General features: G+C 39.7%; 1 protein-coding gene across 1 annotated transcript in view; it reads left to right on the forward strand.

Moving 5' to 3' along the window:
• Positions 1–11,680: 11,680 nt before the first annotated feature.
• Rad9 (cell cycle checkpoint control protein Rad9) overlaps positions 11,681–15,422 on the forward strand; it is a 30,253-nt gene continuing 26,511 nt past the window's right edge. The window contains exons 1-2 of the mRNA XM_067158782.2: positions 11,681–11,959; positions 12,144–12,367. Of these exons, the coding sequence (XP_067014883.1) occupies positions 11,926–11,959; positions 12,144–12,367 (258 nt within the window). The 5' untranslated portion in view covers positions 11,681–11,925. The remainder of the gene's footprint in view (positions 11,960–12,143; positions 12,368–15,422) is intronic.

Genomic DNA, 15,422 nt, shown 5'->3' on the forward strand with positions numbered 1-15,422 from the left:
CCATTGTTCTCCTATTTCGCTCATTTCTCTTCTCTGCGTTGCGTGTTATCATTCGCCTATGCTTTTCTTAAAAAAGTAGTGTGCCGTGATGAACTAATGATCTCCAGGATGAACGGTTGACGGCTAAGGTCTCCCCGTTGTTAACATCAATATGGCAAATCTTCATGTTAGCCTTAATTACATCCTTAAAAAGCTTGCTCTAACCTCCCAAACAGCCCTTACCCGCTGTTAACTCAGAGTAAAACAGTTGCTTGGGAATGCAATTATCAGGCATGCGGATTACATGCCGTGTCCATTATAGCTGACGTCTTAAAACCATGGCTGTCACACTAGTGATCTGTGCCTCTTCAAGTACCCTGACATTTGTGAGTTTATCTTGCTGTGTTATATGCAAAATTCTCCTTAAACATCGCTGGTGACATTGTTCAAACTTTTAAACCCTTTTAGTACCAGTCGCTTATAGGTGGTGTATGCGAAGAATACCAGGCTTATTTTTAAGAAATTGCAATGTTTCAGTAAAATCATTATAACTTACTTATTATTGAAGATATGCCTCCAACATTTTAACTTATCATAGAAAAGGAGGTTCTTTGCATGTTTTTAAATTCACAAGCTATGTTATATTATCGCTATAACACATTAAAAAAATATTAGTTTAACAATTATCAAAATGAAAATTGAAAAGTCATAATTGAGATAAAGAAACACATATCAAAATTAAAAATATGCACTGAAAAATATTATTGTCTGCAGATACATGCTCTTGGTTCACTATTTGCAAAATTTCAATAACCCAAGCACTAAAGTTTCTAATTTTAAAAATATTTTATGACCGGGTGTTTCAAGATACAGCGGGGAGGGCTCGAACCGTGTGTCATTTCCAACTGAAACTTCACTGAACACTGTGTTATACATGTAGGCATTGTTGTCATTACCGCCTGCATCACGGCCTACACTGTCTTCATTTCCGTCACTTTCCGAATCAGCATCACTGTCACTTTCACTAATGACAATACGACCAGGTTTATTGTACTGTGGAATGTCATCGCTACACTCACTTCCTGTCTCTGAAATAACATCACCTACATCATTATTACATGACCCTGATATAGCTACATCTTCATCAGACTCAATATAGTCGTCATTGGCACAGAGTCTGTTAATATATTCAGCTAAATCATCATCATTCTCGAACACATCGCGCGCGCCAGCTGCGACCATTTTCCTACTCACAAACTTTTACGGTGTACAGAATATAGGTCGCTTTGATAAAATCATATCTCCGTAAATAAAGCGATTGGCGCGATAGTTGTGGTAGATTTAGAAACTACAATTTCCGAAGAGTCTAGATCACCTGCATTGTGCTGCTATATGTCCGGAAACTAAGAACTACAAGCAAATACAAATGTGCTTGCATAAGGAGCGCTATTGCGTTCCTGGCAATTTTCGCTCGCTCGCCGAGGAACGCTTTTGCGCTCTCTGGTATTCTAAAGGTTAATATGTCATCTGTAGCATGTCCAGGATTCAGATCCATATAGTAAGCTGGGAACTACAAATGAATTGTATACGAGGATCTTTGTTGCAACATTTACATCACGATTGTCAAATACTTTGGGTCGTAGTTTGACAAAGGATGCTCCAGTACGGTTGAATCTAAATTGGATTTCCAAATCTATATTTGCACTTGATAAAAGGATGCTGCCAAGGTAAGGAAAGGAGTTTTCTACTTGAGGGCTTATTCCGTCGATGGAGACATAGATAGGATAGAACAGGATTAAACACAATGACAGGTCAGTGCACTAGTCTTTTACCACCTGCAATCATCTTTATTCATTCATCACTCATTCATTCATTCATTCATTCATTCATTCATTCATTCATTTTATGTCTATGTTTCTTCTTATCCTACACTATTATTTTTCTGAGCACCCACGTAATGTACGGTTTAAAATGAAATCATTGAAATCTGTTCAGGCTCTGTATTACAGTTTCCATTATCACAAAAGGGATTATAAAATTATGATACCAAGAGATACCTCTTCAACTGCTGACTCAAAATGAACAAAATTTTTACAAAAAATGTTTGGAATGCATTAGTTTATTGCTATAGCATTTGGATTGGCCAAGGCTTATCTTCCTTTGAAATTTGAAGAAAACTATCCTCAGATATTCAAGTTAAGTCATATATAGAGAGATAGGAACAAGAGCACAATCGCACGTCAGTGTCGGGAGGGGGAGAACAGAAATAGGAGATAAGACAAACATGGAAACACAGAAACAATCTTCACATTTTTTAAAAAGATAGGCTCTCTCCTCAACAACACCAGTGACTAATTGAGGTGCTGGAATTTTATCCCGCAGGAGTGTTTTTACGTGCCAGTAAATCTACGGACATGAGGCTGATGTATTTGAGGACCTCTGCTAGATGGTATTACTTCAGCTGTTTGTTTTGATTGCACCGATACAGATAGGTCTAATAGTGAACCCCCACCCCCAACTTTGGAGACATCCCTGCGAAGTATTCTTTCAACATGTACAGGGGGGTAACAAATGTGATAAGGGCCCTTCTGCCAAAATAAAAATTCAAGCCCCCTCAAACACAATGTAAAAACCTACAAGTAACTTTATATAAATTTAATTACAGCAGGTAATAATAATAATAATAATAATAATAATAATAATAATAATAATAATAATAATCTGTGGTCTCCAGAGAGGCCTGTGCAGGTCTTTTGATTCGATGCCTGTAGGCAACCTGCGCGTCGTGATGAGGTTGAAATGATGATGAAGACAGCACATAAACCCAGTCCCCATGCCAAGGGAATTAACCAATTATGCTTAAAATTCTCAACCCTGCCAGAATCGAACCTGGGACCCCTGTTACCAAAGGCCAGCACACTAACCATTTAGCCATGGAGCCAGACCATTACAGCAGGCAGAAGTAATACAATATATTGTCAAGTTATATGAACAAAGGGATTGTTCGTTATTGTAAAATTATTAAAAATAAATGTTTAACAGGTTTTATTTGACTGCCTCCATGGTTTAACGGCTGAGCTGCTAACCATGAACAACTTAAGTGTTTGTATGTAACTTTAATTGGTTTCATATTGTCAACTGGGGTTGAACATCGAGAGGAGGTCGTACAAGAAGACATGGAAAACATTGTTCCTTTACTGAATTGCATTCCTGGCTGTGAGGATGCTACAACTCAAGATGTAAGTGGTGTGCACAAGATCAGCTGTTTGAACTAACTGGCCCTGATATTATTGACTTTGTGAATGCTACCAAAACTGAGGATGATGGAGGAGAAGAACGAGGCATTGCAGAATAAAAGAAGAAAACAATGACTCACAGTGAAGGATTAAGTGCATTAGAAATGGCATTAAACTATGTTGAGCAACAACTGGAAGCAAGCCCAATGGAGGTGTTGATTTTTCGTCGATGGTGGGATCTCGCAGCAAGGAAATGTGAATCAGCAGGCAGTCAGACATTGTTGACAAGTTTCTTTTCGTAAGACATTTGGAATGTTTTCGTTCAATACTGCATCTGTCTGTTAGGTCATCAGCCCAGAGGCTGGTTGGATCCTCAAATAGCACCACCAAAGGTTATGCGGTTATAAGGAAACCCCAAAAACCAATGGCAGCACCAAAATGAGGCGTACTAGGCAAGATGAGGAGTGAGGTAGATTGCCATTGTTTTCCTCACTGGGTCAGAAAGTGCTATTGCAGCATGACTGACCCTATGAGCAACACCTTTCATAACACTCAGTTGCATTAGTCGTGCTCTGAATGTCATTACTCAGCACCACCCATACCCCAGCAGCTTCCATATTGTCACAGCCATGGATGAGACTGGGACTTCGGTGGAAGCTACACTTTACTCTGGCCTGTGCCAATAGATGGATACAAAAGTACTGTATCCATCAAGAAATGACAGCAGGCAAACAATACTGCATATACTGTACAATTGAATTGATACTTCAATAAATACAGTACAGCAGAATTCCATTAGTCAGGCATCCAACAGTCCGGAACGCCCGATGGTCCGGCACCATTCCAGGATTTTTAAAATGTTATTATCTCTTAATAATGATCTCTCATGAACAATTTGATGAATTATTTGTCGAAACCAATCGAAGTGTATTTTTTATTATTTCAAAGTTAATAGTGCAAATATATGTGATACAATCAATTTGTTATACATTGACTTACTTAAATATCTCTACAGTATCTCTGTAAATGTTGAGGAAAGTAGAAGAGAGGGAGGAGGGGAAGGAGAAGGTGGTAGTGTTTTACGTTGGTACCAACAACGTAAGCCAAGCTGATATAAGTACCAACATAGTTGGAGATGTGTGGGATCTGGTAAATGCAGCACGGGTGAAGTTTAGACACGTGGGGAAAGTGTGTGGAGGAAAGGGAACCAGGGTAGAATGTTATCCAGGAATTAGGTTGAGGCAGATGTTGAGGAAAGTAGAAGAGAGGGAGGAGGGGAAGGAGAAGGTGGTAGTGTTTCACGTTGGTACCAACAATGTAAGGCAAGCTGATATAAGTACCAACATAGTTGGAGATGTGTGGGATCTGGTATATGCAGCACGGGTGAAGTTTAAGAAAGCAGAGATTGTTATTAGTGGAATACTGTGTAGGAGGGATACTGACTGGAGGGTGATTGGGGATTTAAATGAGACTATGGAGTGGGTATGTGGGAAACTGGGAGTGAAATTTCTAGATCCTAATGGGTGGGTAGGAGATAGGGATCTGCGCTCGGATGGCCTTCATTTAAACCGCAGTGGTACGTATAAGTTAGGAAATTTGTTTGTTAGGGTAATAGGGAGGTACATTCAGGGAAACGGGATGGCCTAGGGAGCGGTGATAAGGGAACAGGGAACTGGAAATCAAGTACGGATGACATAAAATTGTTAGTGCTGAACTGTAGAAGTATTGTAAAGAAAGGAATAGAATTAAGTAATTTAATAGATATATATTTACCAGATATTGTAATAGGAGTTGAATCATGGCTGAGAAATGATATGATGGATGCAGAAATTTTCTCACGGCACTGGAGTGTGTATCGTAGAGATAGAATAGGAAAGGTGGGAGGGGGAGTTTTCATTCTGGTGAAAGAAGAATTTGTAAGCTACGAAAAAGTTAAAGATGAGACACATGAAATTCTAGGTGTAAGGCTCATTTCTAAAGATAATAGGCAACTTGATATATTTGGAGTGTACAGATCGGGAAAGGGTAGCACTGATGCGGATTCGGAATTATTTGATAGGATAGTCAGCTATGTGGGAAACGACATGGAAAGAAATGTGATTGTAGCGGGAGATCTGAATTTGCCAGAATGATGTCAATTGGGAAGGAAATGCGAACGACAGGAAGCATGACCAACAAATGGCAAATAAGTTAATATGGGAAGGACAGCTGATTCAGAAAGTGATGGAACCAACCAGAGGGAAAAATATCCTGGATGTGGTGCTGATAAAACCAGATGAGCTCTATAGGGAAACTGAAGTAATAGATGGTATTAGTGATCATGAAGCTGTTTTTGTGGTAGTTAAAAATAAATGCGATAGAAAGGAAGGTCTTAAAAGTAGGACTGTTAGGCAGTACCATATGGCTGATAAAGCAGGTATGAGGCAGTTTCTAAAAAGTAAGTATGATCGGTGGAAAACGGTAAATAAAAATGTAAACAGATTCTGGGATGGGTTTAAAGAAATCGTTGAGGAATGCGAAAACAGGTTTGTACCTTTAAGGGTGGTAAGGAATGGTAAAGACCCACCTTATTATAATAGAGAAATAAAGAGACTAAGAAGGAGGTGCAGACTGGAAAGAAATAGAGTTAGAAATGGCTGTGGAAGTAAGGAGAAATTGAAGGAACTTACTAGAAAATTGAATCAAGCAAAGAAGGCAGCTAAGGATAATATGATGGCAAGCATAATTGGCAGTCATACAAATTTTAGTGAAAAATGGAAGGGTATGTATAGGTATTTTAAGGCAGAAACAGGTTCCAAGAAGGACATTCCAGGAATAATTAATGAACAAGGGGAGTGTGTATGTGAGGATCTTCAAAAGGCAGAAGTATTCAGTCAGCAGTACGTAAAGATTGTTGGTTACAAGGATGATGTCGAGATAGAGGAAGAGACTAAGGCCAAAGAAGTAATAAAATTTACATATGATAACAATGACATTTACAATAAGATACAAAAGTTGAAAACTAGAAAAGCGGCTGGAATTGATCAGATTTCTGGGGATATACTAAAGACAATGGGTTGGGATATAGTTCCATATCTGAAGTACTTATTTGATTATTGTTTGGTCAAAGGAGCTATACCAGATGAATGGAGAGTTGCTATAGTAGCCCCTGTGTATAAAGGAAAGGGTGATAGACATAAAGCTGAAAATTACAGGCCAGTAAGTTTGACATGCATTGTATGTAAGCTTTGGGAAGGCATTCTTTCTGATTATATTAGACATGTTTGTGAAATTAATAACTGGTTCGATAGAAGGCAATTCGGTTTTAGGAAAGGTTATTCCACCGAAGCTCAACTTGTAGGATTCCAGCAAGATATAGCAGATATCTTGGATTCTGGAGGTCAAATGGACTGTATCGCGATTGACATGTCTAAAGCATTTGATAGGGTGGATCATGGGAGACTACTGGCAAAAATGAGTGCAATTGGACTAGACAAAAGAGTGACTGAATGGGTTGCTATATTTCTAGAAAATAGATCTCAGAGAGTTAGAGTAGGTGAAGCTTTGTCTGACCCTGTAATAGTTGAGAGGGGAGTTCCTCAGGGCAGTGTTATCGGACCTTTATGTTTTCTTATATATATAAATGATATGAGTAAAGGAGTGGAATCAGAGGTAAGGCTTTTTGCGGATGATGTTATTCTCTACAGAGTGATAAATAAGTTACAAGATTGTGAGCAACTGCAACGTGACCTCGAAAATGTTGTGAGATGGACAGCAGGCAATGGTATGTTGATAAACGGGGCTAAGAGTCAGGTTGTGAGTTTCACAAATAGGAAAAGTCCTCTCAGTTTTAATTACTGCGTTGATGGGGTGAAAGTTCCTTTTGGGGATCATTGTAAGTATCTAGGTGTTATTATAAGGAAAGATCTTCACTGGGGTAATCACATAAATGGGATTGTAAATAAAGGGTACCGATCTCTACACATGGTTATGAGGGTGTTTAGGGGTTGTAGTAAGGATGTAAAGGAGAGTGCATATAAGTCTCTGGTAAGACCCCAACTAGAGTATGGTTCCAGTGTATGGGACCCTCACCAGGATTACCTGATTCAAGAACTGGAAAAAATCCAAAGAAAAGCAGCTCGATTTGTTCTGGGTGATTTCCGACAAAAGAGTAGCGTTACAAAAATGTTGCAATGTTTGGGTTGGGAAGAATTGAGAGAAAGAAGAAGAGCTGCTCGACTAAGTGGTATGTATGTCTCAAGTATTATTACAATGAGAATAGTTACTTGTAAGTGGTATGTTCCGAGCTGTCAGCGGAGAGATGGCGTGGAATGACATTAGTAGACGAATAAGTTTGAATGGCGTTTATAAAAGTAGGAAAGATCACAATATGAAGATAAAGTTGGAATTCAAGAGGACAAACTGGGGCAAATATTCATTTATAGGAAGGGGAGTTAGGGATTGGAATAACTTACCAAGGGAGATGTTCAATAAATTTCCAATTTCTTTGAAATCATTTAGGAAAAGGCTAGGAAAGCAACAGATAGGGATTCTGCCACCTGGGCGACTGCCGTAAATGCAGATCAGTATTGATTGATTGATTGATTGATTGATTGATTGATTGATTGATTGATTGATTGATTGATTGATTGATTGATTGATTGATTGATAAATATTCAGCCTAGAAGGCTGTGTGCTATACTGAGTACTGGAAAGCCAACCATATGATTTAAAAAACACAGATTTCAAAAATTGAATGTATGGGCCACGTTCAAAAACGAATGGGAACATGCCTTCAAAAATTGAAGCGGACAGAAGGAAAAGAGAAGTTGTAGATGGAAAGACTCTAAATGTTAAAGATAGACTTACAGATAAAAACATCGATGAACTCCGGCATTATTATGGAATGGCAATAAGAAACAACACGTTTGAAAAGAGGAGTGTGTTATTAAACTAATGAATCTGCTGATCAACATTGTACTGCAAAACGCTGTGTTACAGCTGTTTTCGCTGTACGCCTTAACCGATATCGTAGTAAGAAGTACGGCCCAATAGTCCGGCATTTTTGGTAATCCGGCACCAGGCCGGTCCCGAACGTGCCGGACTATCGGACTTCTACTGTACCGTAAAACACGCTGTTGTTTTAGTAATACAGTACCTTATAGCCTTCCTGTTTGTTTTAGTTCATTTTCAAAGTTATTCTGCATTATCCGACATTTTCGGTGATCCGACGTACTCCAGGTCCCGTTTAGGTCGGATAATCGAGACTACTGTACATATATATTTTTCTTGGCGAGTAATCTGCGGGGGCCCACCTGTATTGCAGGCCCAAATGTTACGCCCCCGAGCATGTATATGACGAGAGGAGAGTGTACAGGTAAATACGGCAGGTAACCACCATTTACTCCAAGCTGTGTGTGTGTGCACACCATCATTTTCATGACACTGTATTATTCGCCTGGAGCGATGGGAAATTCTCCGCAGCATTGCTGGCGCGATGGAAGCAAATGCATACCGAACAGCGTCTTTGAAGTCCTCGGTTGTCTGATAACAATTGTGGGCAACTTTCTGATTGATACAAATTATCACAGGATTATAAGCAATAAATTTCATTGTTAGGCCCGTATGGATGGATATGACTTACTTTTTACAAAACTTAAGTTCATTCTCCACCTAATCAATACACAGTTTTACTCTAAAATAGTACTAGTTTCGATTGTACATAGCAGTCATCTTCAGCTATTCATCATAAAAATTGGAATTAGGAGGACATAGTGTCGTCGTAAACAAAACAGGGGGTTAAACTCCAGCGTTAAAACTACAAATACAAACATATACAATGGCAGAAAAAATATCCAAACACCATAAAATAAGGAACATAGATTATGGAAACTTTGTCAATATATTTGTCGAGGTAACATATTGAATCGTTTAAAGGTACAAGACTACAAGTTAATATCCGCGTGAAAAAAGCCACTGCAAATGAGTCATGCTGGTCCGTTAATAATGCAAACGTGCATGCATTGTGTCGTACAGGTGCCGGATGTCAGCTTGTGGGATGGAGTTCCATGCCTGTTGCACTTGGTCGGTCAATACAGGGACAGTTAATGCCGGTTGTGGATGATGCTGGAGTTGTCGTCCAATGATGTCCCGTACGTGCTCGATTGGGGACAGATCGGGCGATCAACCAGGCTTCGGCCCCATGTTGACACTCTGTAGAGCACGTTGGGTTACAACAGTGGCATGGGGAGTGCATTATCCTGTTGGAAAGCACCACCGGGAATGCTGTTCATGAATGGTAGCACAACAAGTCGAATCACCAGACGGACATACACATCTGCATTCAGGGTGCGTGGGATAACCACGAGAGTGCTCCTGCTGTCATAGTACAGACCAGAACTCCCGGTGCAGGTCTACTGTGTTGTCGCTGCAGCAGGTGGAATGCGGGCGCTCACCTGGCCTCCTTCTAACCAACACATGGCCATCACTGGCACTAAGGCAGAACCAGCTTTCATTAGAAAACACAACAGACCACCACTCCATCCTCCAATGAGCTCTCACTTGACACCACTGAAGTCACATACTGCGGTGGTTTGGGGTAAGTCGAATGCACGGCTCGGAGCTGTCCTTCAAGTAACTGGTTTAGAACAGTTTGTTGTGTCACTGTGGAGCCAACTGCCACTTGAATTGCTGCTGCAGACGCAGTCCGCTGCACCACAGCATATCGGCACCGTTTTATCCAAAAGAAAATGTGTGTCTCAAAAAACTGCTTGCAATTTTACCCCTATCTGTGAAGATGAGGCAAACTGTAGACATATAGGAACACAATTTTCACAGATTTGAGGCCAGTAGTTAGAAAGTCTCTTCGAAAGAGCCTGTTAAGTGAGGCGCCATTATTAGAGTTACGAAGAAAACTTCATAACTTCAGAATAAACTGTACAAACACAAAACTGACAACTCTGACATGAACAAGCAGATGTCTGTACTTCAAAATGAAACCCAACAAGGTAGTATTAAAGCCACTTTTTTGCTGGAAAATACTAGCTGCGAAGGTTGTTTACAACATATTTTTCTTCCTGTAAGGAAAGCCTGGTCCTCAGCCTGCTACATTTTCAAGATTGCGGAGGGCTGAGATACCCTAAAAAACTAGAGCAAGTTACGCAATTCACATCCGTCCAGCAGATCCTATTTGCCTCGGAAGTTACTGACAAATTGTACAATTGTATTAAAAGACATGTTTTTTCAGACAATGTTGCGTGACAAATGCAATGACTCTTAAACTTTATGAGCTTCTGATTCTTCTTTTGCAAAATTCTAGGAACCGCTCTTGGACAACTTGGCCTTTTATCGCACGAGCAGGGATGAAACTGTTTTGCAGCATCATAATAAGCTTCTCACCAGAGAAGTACTGAAGTTTTACGAACGACTGCTTGTTTATGATCTTTTGGTGAGCTATAGACATAGCCGAGAAACCTGGAAGTTGTAAATAGGCATACAAATAATCAGTACATTCTCTCACCTCTAGAATAAATTCATATAGTCCCCTCATATATAGGGGGGTAAAGCATGATCTTGGTGGCAGAGCTCTAAACTCCATTGTTAAACTGTCGCTGCACAGCATTTCCCGGCCTTGCATATTGACATAGACAACTATGACGACAATGGGATAGGAAAAGGCTAGGAGTGGGAAGGACCCGACCATGGCCTTAATTAAGGTACAGCCCCAGCATTTGTTATTTGCTTAGCATTACCACAGAAAACATCTTTCTCTGTGGATCAGTGGTAGAGCGTCGGCCCCCGGATTCCAAGATAGCGGGTTCAAACCCGGCAGACATAATCGGATTTTTGAAGGGCGAAAAAAAGTCCATCTGACACTCTATGTTGTACGATGTTGGCATGTAAAAGATCTCAGGGCCACCAACAGTGGGGTTTGAACCCATTTTCTTCCGAATTCAAGCTGTTAGCTAAAGTGACGTCTGGCTCCATGGCTAAATGGTTAGTGTGCTGGCCTTTGGTCACAGAGGTCCCGGGTTCGATTCCCGACCCTCACTGGTTAATTTCGCTGGCACGGGGGCTGGGTGTGTGTGTGTTGTCTTCATCAGCATTTCATCCTCATCACGACGCGCAGGTCGCCTACGGGAGTCAAATCGAAAGACCTGCACCTGGCGAGCCGAACATGTCCTCGGACACTCCCGACACTAAAAGCCATACCGGTACACCATTTCATTTATTTAGCTTAAGTGACACAAACCGCGCAGCCGCTCGCTCTGTTATTTTGGCAAAACTGCAGAAATTGAATAAAAAAACGAACTCGTCAACGATGGATTCAACAACGATTATATAATCACTATAGTATGAACAAACTGAAATTTATACCTATAAAGTAGATACAGTAGATTACTTGAATTATGTTATGTACTCTCTGCTACAGAAGTCCACGTCTGTCAAATAAATATTCTGTGACTACAGTGTGTGAAGTTGGAAAGTTTATTTGTATTCCCGCGCCCGAGTTTCTGGTTTTTAAGTCACAGTATCTGTTTATTTTGCTAATGTCACTCGGTGTACTGTTTTGTTTTGTTTAAGATTCATAGTAATATGTTTATTGCTGACGTTTTCAAGGTGGGACGCTATTGACGTTCTCGAAACGTGCGTATGTGTGGCTTTTTAGGTTATGGACTGGCCTGAAGGAGACTGTTATTTGATAATGCATTTGTAGACAGTGTTTCATGAAATGAAGTGCACGATACCTGGTGCTAATGTAAAAGGTAATACATAACTCGTATTCTGTACCAGAAGCTATCGTACATAAATCGCATTCAAGTTAGAAATTGCAGCATATTAGATTTCGTATGTTGAATGTTTTACTAATAAATGTCTTATGAAGACATAATAAAGCTTTCGTCAATGTTTGAGTCATTCTTTAAATTTTGCTGTTTTGTATGTTTTTAGTGCTGGCTCGTGCTATCCATGCATTATCTCGCATTGGAGATGAATTGTATGTGGAACCAGAGGCGGATAAAATCTCATTTCGTAGCGTTAATTCATCGCGTTCTGCTTATGCATCATTTACTTTTGGGAAACCATTCTTTGCTTATTATCGGAGTGATGTTGTCGAGGGCCCACAGATACCGGCATCTCAGGAGGAGGACATGAAATGCAAGATCTCGATGAAGGTAAGGTTTGTTACATGGTTGATTGGTCTAAAAAAGAAAGTTACTTTTCATTTCTTTTTTTAGTAAACTTGTGTAGAGGCTTAAATTATACAGGCTAAGGAGTCGAACATCAAGATTTGACATCCTTTCAATTTCTGTTGGTCTTAGCAAGCCCCTGAAAAGCAATATATTGAACTACGAAGGGTCATTCTGATTTCATATCATTCATTGTACGCCTGCCTTAGGTAGCGATTTGATTACGTATACCGTCACTCATATTTTGGAAACAGTAAAGATATATATGAAAATGACGTAGGTCTATTTCAATACCGTACTGAAGTAGTAGGGAAGAGACATTCTTTCTTTATGTTTGCTAGGGACCCACCAACGCAGTCCTAGAAGTTTTCTTACTTAGGTCCTATATTGAAGAATTAAAGTGGGACTATTTAAATGTGCCAAATGTGGCCATTTTCTTTATGGCTGTTCTCACAATTTAAGTAATGATACAATCCATGTTATGAAGATATTGTAGTAATAATGTTAATATGTATTGTCTTTTAATTGCAAGTTTGCTGTTGTCTCTGTTAGAGCTCGTGTCATGTCTGGCCCCAGAGCTGTCTCATTCAGTCAGAATGAGACCATGACCGGAGGACCAATATTGGGAATGTATCTTCAAACACCGTATTTATTAACATTCAACTGTTTGATATATGTACCAGCCCAGCACACAAATATTTACAAGACTAAGTAAAAATTTCCCAGACATAACCATGATATGCTTAATTCTTTAATTCTCATCTTTGTTTTCTGTGTAACAAATAGGATTCCATCAGGATTTTTTCCATAAGTTAATTAGGCCTACCTTAAAATTATCTCATTGTTCTCACAACGTAAGTAATGATACAATCCATGTTATGAAGATACTGTAGTAATAATGTTAATATGTATTTGATGTCCATTTAACTCCTGTTGTCTTAAAATCCAATATTTTCCTGTAATAAATTCTTTTAAGTGCTTGTAAAGCTGCTTATGTTAGCACATAGCAGGATTCATTCCTGTGTACTTGGGCACATGAGACAAGTCCTTAACCTTGTAGATAGGACAGGAGATTTTGGGAAAGTAACCATTGAAAATGTAATACTGTAATTACACGCCGGGCTGAGTGGCTCAGATGGTTGAGGCGCTGGTCTTTTGACGCCAACTTGACAGGTTCGATTCTGACTCAGTCTGGTGGTATTTGAAGGGGCTCAAATATGTCAGCCTCATGTCGGTAGATTTACTGGCACATAAAAGATCTCCTCTGGGACTAAATTCTGGCACCTCGGCATCTCCGAAAACCAATAAAATTTTTTTAGTGGGACGTAAAGCAAATAATATTATTATTGTAATTAAACATGTATCTAGTTAGAGCCTCCATGATTCAGGCGACAGCGCACTGACCTCTCACCGCTGGGTTTCATGGTTCAAATCCTGGTCACTTAATGTAAGATTTGTGCTGGACAAAGTGGAGGCAGGATAGGTTTTTCTCCACTTACTCCAGTTTTTCCTGTCGTCTTTCATTCCAGCAATACTCTCCAATATAATTTCATCTATCATTAATCATTGCCCCAGAGGAGTGTAACAGGCTTTGGCAGCCAGCACATTTCTTATCGTCGCCGCTAGATGGGGGCTTCATTTCATTCCTGACCCGGTCGAATGCCTGGAAACAGGCTGGGGATTTTAATTTTCATGTTGAAGTTGGTCTTATACCTTCCCGTCTGTTTGTACATAGATTTTCTTCCTCTTAGCAGCATGTAAGTTGTTAGGAATGTTCTGCCATCTATTGAGTATATTTAGAAGCTGTTAAAGGTTAGAGAATCAAAGAGTATGTAGAAGAGATCTGTGATCAGTGGAAGTGTGTAAGCTTTGGCTTGACAGTTAGTGGTCAGACATGGCTGTGTGCAATGACAATACTGAGGGTGAAAATCACATGCATCAGAATATTAATGAAAGTGTTAATCATTTAGCAACCTGTTCAGTACAGAATGTATTGTGGGTTAGGGTAAGCCTTCGCCTGCAATTATTGGAGTGATCATTTAGTGATTTGATTTTAGGATTACTCAAAGGTGACTGAACTTAAAAATCTATTTGCCTGATGATTCACCGGCTGGTAATTCTGGAGAGAATAAAACAGAAATGATGCAAATCGGTCCAGTGGTACGGTCAGACAGACTGGACAAAGCTGTTTTTAGTAAACTCTTATAATATGAAGATGATTGTGTTAATCTTTTCAATGTTTTCAACTGGTTGCCTATAAATATTTGTAACTTGTTCAGAAGGGGATAGGAAGGGTGGGAGGCGGAGTGTTCATTCTGGTGAAAGAAGAATTTGTAAGCTACGAAAAAGTTAAAGATGAGACACATGAAATTCTAGGTGTAAGGCTCATTTCTAAAGATAATAGGCAACTTGATATATTTGGAGTGTACAGATCGGGAAAGGGTAGCACTGACGCGGATTCGGAATTATTTGATAGGATAGTCAGCTATGTGGGAAACGACATGGAAAGAAATGTGATTGTAGCGGGAGATCTGAATTTGCCAGATGTCAATTGGGAAGGAAATGCGAACGACAGAAAGCATGACCAACAAATGGCAAATAAGTTAATATGGGAAGGACAGCTGATTCAGAAAGTGATGGAACCAACCAGAGGGAAAAATATCCTGGATGTCGTGCTGATAAAACCAGATGAGCTCTATAGGGAAACTGAAGTAATAGATGGTATTAGTGATCATGAAGCTGTTTTTGTGGTAGTTAAAAATAAATGTGATAGAAAGGAAGGTCTTAAAAGTAGGACTGTTAGGCAGTACCACATGGCTGATAAAGCAGGCATGAGGCAGTTTCTAAAAAGTAGCTATGATCGGTGGAAAACGGTAAATATAAATGTAAACAGACTCTGGGATGGGTTTAAAGAAATTGTTGAGGAATGCGAAAACAGGTTTGTACCATTAAGGGTGGTAAGGAATCGTAAAGACCCACCTTATTATAATAGAGAAGTAAAGAGACTAAGAAGGAGGTGCAGACTGGAAAGAAATAGAGT

The sequence above is a fragment of the Anabrus simplex genome, chromosome X (assembly GCF_040414725.1).
Source record: "Anabrus simplex isolate iqAnaSimp1 chromosome X, ASM4041472v1, whole genome shotgun sequence".
NCBI classification, from domain to species: domain Eukaryota; kingdom Metazoa; phylum Arthropoda; class Insecta; order Orthoptera; family Tettigoniidae; genus Anabrus; species Anabrus simplex.